The following is a 5862-nucleotide window of genomic DNA, read 5'->3' as shown; positions in this document are numbered from 1 at the left end:
TGTTATGCGGGAGCTGAGAAAAAATGATGTCTTTCAAAAGACGCCGTGGATCCCTCTCTTCTTCCCTTCCCTCCATTTTAAAGGGAGGCACGCGGACCTTTTCATCATTATGGAGAGAAAACCTTCCTTTGCAGGATTGGGGTGTTCCCCTGCTCCGCCGACTCGCGTGGCTTTGTCGGATATTTCCTTCTATAACTTGTGATGATGAGGCCTGGACGGCGAGAGAGCGACACGCGTCGTGATCATGTGGTCTCGCCATTTCCCAACGCCTTTCTTTATGATGGTTAGGCTTTATTGGTGCATGGACGACACGTAGCGAGATCTGAGGGCAATGCCGTATTTATGTCCCATCAAGGAGTGCTTCCAGCTGGAACCCCATTCAATCGTAAGTCAAATTTTAGCGGCAACAGATTGGTGTCGTCGATCAGACTTATCGCTCCAACCGCATTGCACCTCATTCCGTAGGGATGATCTCCACGACTGTTCGGGCCCAAAGGAAATTTAAGGAGATAGACCAAAAGGTCAGAACCATCGTAAAAGAAAAAAAATGCAACATGATGGGTGCTACTATCAGGCAAGCCGCCCTTTAATGAGGAGATCCTCTTAACGCAAGGGTTCATAATGCCCCAGATCGATCAGACAACTCCTATATACGACTTGGATACTTTTAGGGCCATGATTCTGTTGCCCTATATTCCATCTTAAGCAGGGCCTTCCCAACTGCTGAAAGCAACTCAGGCTTGATATTCGACCCTATTGCCATGCCCATCAACTCTTTCGACTTGCTCAATTGACAGTTCATCGAACACTTCGTAAGCAGCCAGGGACATCGGAATACTTCAACACAGATAATGGCAATCGGGTAGAGGAAGAAGGGGACCATTAAAGATCACATCAGTCGATTCAACATTGGGGCTCTAGACGTCAAGGACCTAGATAAGTCGGTTGCACTGTCCGTGATTATGAATGGCGGAAAAGCCTCCAGATTCAATTTATCCATCTCTAAGTATCCATCTCAATCCTAGTCAAGGTGCATACGAGGGTAGAAGGGAGAATGATGAGGGTGGACCCTAGCAGCAATCGTACGGACATAGATGAGGCTAGGCCTATGTCAGAGGCCAAAAGGCAGCCCAAAACATATACCAAGACTCCCCGCCCGCAAGAGTCCACCTCGGAGATTTGAAGCCTTCACTCCGCTTAGTGCCCTGCTGAGCCAGATACTCAAGTGGCCGGGGAAGCTCGAGTCTAACAGCGGCAAATGCAACAAAATAAAGTACTACAGGTTCCATAGGAACCATGGATACGATTCAGATGACTGCATGCACCCGCAGGAAAAAATTGAAGGACTTACTCAACGAGGCTTCTTAGGCGAGTACGTGTAAGATCACCCTCACTGGTAGGATGGCGGGAGGCCAAGGCGCTCTTGAGATAGAAGGAACGATGAGCACCAACATTCCGTAGTTGGAATCATCCTCGCCATCACCAGCAACCCAACAGTCAAGGGCACAACCTCATCAGCCCGGAATAGGTACACCCAACAATCGGAGCCACTATATGGCCCTAGTAAGAAGGCCATGACAGGGCAGAAGGAGTAAGCAAAGACTATTTCATTCTCGAGCACTTAACCTAGGAGGTGTCTAGGTGCCCCCTAACGTTGCGTTTGTGGTAATAATGATGGTGGTGAACTATGAGAGGCAAAGGATTATGGTGGATATCGGCATCTCAATAGATATCATATCCTACGATGCATTTAAGAAAATGAACTTGGGCGTTGATCACCTTAAGCCAGTGGATTTGTTAGAGTGCATGCCCTAAAAGCTAGTCATTGTTGTATTGAGATCATTATTAGTGGCTTATTGATAGGTATCACGGCAAGGGTGAGGATGGGACCACTGGGACAGATGAGCTGGCAAGAGAATCTCCTGGCATAACAACCATACGAAAGAGCATGATGCCAAGGAAACGACCCATCGCATTAGAGGATTACATGTGAGCCCAAAAAGCAAAATAGAATTAGTTAGGGCTGCTCTTAAAAGGTGGAATGGACAGGAGGAAGGCAGAACTTTATACTCTGTTTTTCTTTCTTCTTCTTCTTCTAGGAGGCCACTACCCTCGAAGTAGTCTATCTTTTCTTTCCTTTTATGAAAATCTTCTTTGTATTGGATTACCAGAAGCTTCTCAGTTGTGTAGAAGGGTATAATTCCAGTGAAATTGAGTTTACTTGTTGTTTTGGGTTGTGATTTGTGATCTCTCAGCGCTTGATCTCACATCATTGGTGCTTTCATTGACCTTCCGCCATGGCAAAAGGCACTCAAATCAGACTACTCGATGAGTCCGTCAAGCTCCTAAGCGAAACCTCGGTGGGTTACGGGCAACGTCTGGACTCCCTTCAATCCATCGTCGTCGAACAACAGAAATCCATGTCCGAGTTAGTTCTCCGGCTAACGGCAATGGATGGCAGATTGGAACAAGCCCTCCGTCTCACCTCCCCTTCTTCACCGGAATTTCACGTGAGTGCCCCCGTAAGCTCCCAGATTTCCGGATCTCACAGTAATCCCCCAAATCATCAAATCCAAACTCGCACAATGCGGCTGGATTTCCCTCATTTTGATGGCTTTGATCTCTTAGGTTGGATCTTCAAGGTGGAGAGATTTTTTGAATACCACAATACAGCTGATGATCAACGACTCATGATTTCGTCATTTCACATGGATGGTAAGGCTCTCCAATGGTTTCAATGGATGCATCGCAACGATCAATTTACCAATTGGCCAGTATTCACAAAGGCACTCGAAATCCGTTTTGGCCCCTCCGAGTTCGAAGATCATCAGGGGACCCTCGCCAAATTACTTCAGAAATCTTCTGTTTCCGATTATCAATCTGATTTCGAAGCTTTGGCGAACCGTACCACCAATCTCCCACCCTGTTTCCTCGTTAGCTGCTTCATCTCGGGTCTACGACCGGATATTCGCAGCGAGGTAAGGCCTTTCCAGCCAAAAACTCTGGCTCATGCCTTTGGATTGGCTAGACTACATGAAGCTAAATTCCTCGATTCACGACGCTCTTTCCATAAAACCTATACACCTACAGATCCCCTCCTTCCTAACCCAAACCCCCTCCCAATCCATTGTTACGACCCCCTAACACCTCAATCCCAGTCAAACGTCTCACTCCCATGGAGATGCAACTTCGTCGGGACAAAGGCCTCTGTTATAATTGCGACGAGAAGTTCGCACCAGGCCACCGATGCAAATCTTGTCAACTATTTTTGTTGGACTCTGAAGAAGAGCTACTCAATGATACAACCGAAGAGATATCTCCAACGGATACAACATTGGTTCCCATGGCAAATCCAATTGTTCAATCGGAACTTTCTTATCATGCCCTAGCTGGACAAATTTCACTCACAACACTGCGGTTACCAGGCTACATTGCAGGCTCTCCAGTTCAAATTTTGGTTGATGGTGGAAGTACCCACAATTTTATTCAGAGCAGGGTCGCCCGACACTTGGGGTTAGCAGTCGAGGCTAGTCCACAAATCTCGGTCTTAGTGGGTAATGGTGATCGACTTTCCAGCGATGGTCTATCAAGCAACAAAAAGTTAACCTCTCATCTCATGACATTACTGTTGATTTATTTGTTCTCCCTCTTTTTGGGGCTGATGTGGTTTTAGGAGTTCAATGGCTAGCTCAATTAGGTCCTGTTTTATTTGATTATAGCAAATTGACACTCGAATTTGTGGATGGCGAGACGAGAGTTCAACTGGTTGGGGAACCTCAACAACCCTCCTCTCTATTACAATACCATCATATTCGCCATCTTGCTCAGACACACTCCATGGCTGCATTGTTTCACATTGAATACCAACCCGTTTCGCACCCTTCCCCTGTTTGTGATAATGCTGAACTCAGTGACATCCTACAATCATTTGCTTCTGTGTTTGATACTCCCCAGGGATTACCTCCTTCCCGAGACCAAGACCACTTCATTCACCTCTTACCATGCTCCCAACCAGTGAATGTGAAGCCGTACCGCTATCCCCATTTTCAAAAATTTGAAATCGAAAAGCTAGTTACTGAAATGTTGCGTGAAGGCCTTATTCGACCAAGCAATAGCCCCTTCTCTTCACCAGTGCTCCTCGTCAAGAAAAAGGATGGGACATGTAGATTACCGAGCTCTTAATGCCATTACTATCAAGGACCGCTTCCCTATCGCTACCGTCGATGAACTTTTGGACGAACTCAATGGTGCCCAATTCTTCTCCAAACTTGATTTACGCTCTGGCTATCATCAAATACGAATTAGGCCAGAGGATGTTCATAAAACAGCCTTTCGCACCCACGACGGCCACTTCGAATTCCTTGTCTTGCCCTTCGGTCTCACCAATGCGCCATCAACCTTTCAGTCCACCATGAATACAGTATTTCGACCCTTCTTACGCCGGTTCGTGCTGGTTTTCTTTGATGATCTTCTTGTTTACAGTAAAACCTGGGCTGATCACCTCTGGCACCTACAAGAGGTTTTGCAAACCTTGCAAAACCATACATTCTATGCTAAGCAATCAAAGTGCTCCTTTGGACAGCATTCCATCGAATATCCGGGACACATTGTGTCTGCTAAAGGGGTGGAAATGGACAAGAGTAAAGTGTCCGCAATGTTAGATTGGCCACTCCCTCGATCGATCAAATCCTTGCGAGGATTCCTCGGCCTCACGGGTTACTACCGGCGATTTATCCGGAATTACGCCCACATCGCAGCACCTCTCACTGATTTACTTAAAAAGGATGCCTTCAGCTGGTCACCTCTAGCCCAGACATCATTTGAAACACTCCAGCACGCCATGACTACGGCCCCTGTGTTAGCCTTACCTAATTTTGAGATTCCCTTCACTGTAGAAACTGATGCATCCAGAGTTGGTATCGGCGCAGTGTTAACCCAAGAAGGGCATCCGATCGCCTTCTTCAGCAAGAAACTTTCCCCCAAAATGCAATCAGCCTCAACTTATGTAAGGGAAATGTATGCTATCACAGAAGCTATTGCGAAGTGGAGACAATATTTGCTTGGCAGGAATTTTTTTGTTAAAACTGATCAGCAAAGTTTGAAAGGCTTAACTGAGCAGACAATCCAAACTCACTGATCAGCAAAGTTTGAAAGGCTTAACTGAGCAGACAATCCAAACTCCTGAGCAACAAAAGTGGTTGTCCAAACTCTTGGGGTTCATTTTCGAAATCTCTTACCAACCCGGGAAGGAGAATACGGTTGCTGATGCCCTTTCCCGCACAACTTTTGAGGATTCTTGGCACTCTCGACTACTACACCAGATTTTGTCGCACAGTTGCGCAGAGAAATTGCCACAAGTTCTGAACTTCAAGCTATCTGCAATGGGTTAATCACAGACCCTACGAAGTATCAAGAATACTCCTTCAAGGATGGGCTCTTATATTTTCATCAGCGTCTGATGATCGCTTCCGATTCTTCCCTCCGTGAAGCATTCTTACATGAATTCCACGCATCTCCGGTGGGTGGACATGCCGGATTCTTACGAACCTATAAGAGACTCTGCCAATTTCTACTGGACAGGAATGCGATCCCAAGTCCAAGACTTTGTGGCCCAATGCCAGATTTGCCAACAAATCAAACCAGTCAATACTTCCCCTGCTGGATTACTCCAGCCTCTTCCAATTCCTGACCAAGTTTGGGAGGATGTCGCAATGGATTTCATCACAGGCCTTCCGAACTCCTTTGAAAAAGCTGCAATTTTGGTTGTCATTGATAGGTTAACTAAGTACGCCCACTTCTCCGCTTTACCTAACAGCTTCACAAGTCATAAGGTTGCTGAAATTTTTGCCTCTGAAATCGCAA

General features: G+C 46.3%; 1 protein-coding gene across 1 annotated transcript; it reads left to right on the top strand.

The window, feature by feature from the left end:
- The first annotated feature begins 2297 nt into the window (after positions 1–2297).
- Positions 2298–5137, top strand: LOC143875920 (uncharacterized). The gene is made up of 4 exons (XM_077377499.1): positions 2298–3228; positions 3285–3581; positions 3674–4020; positions 4094–5137. Exons 1-4 carry the CDS (start codon positions 2298–2300, stop codon positions 5135–5137), a joined length of 2619 nt encoding a protein of 872 aa, XP_077233614.1.
- Positions 5138–5862: the final 725 nt, after the last annotated feature.

Source organism: Tasmannia lanceolata, unplaced genomic scaffold (genome assembly GCF_043159265.1).
Source record: "Tasmannia lanceolata isolate RefF3 unplaced genomic scaffold, GAP_Taslan_0.1 ptg000004l, whole genome shotgun sequence".
NCBI classification, from domain to species: domain Eukaryota; kingdom Viridiplantae; phylum Streptophyta; class Magnoliopsida; order Canellales; family Winteraceae; genus Tasmannia; species Tasmannia lanceolata.
This window is presented reverse-complemented; position numbering and strand designations above follow the sequence as displayed.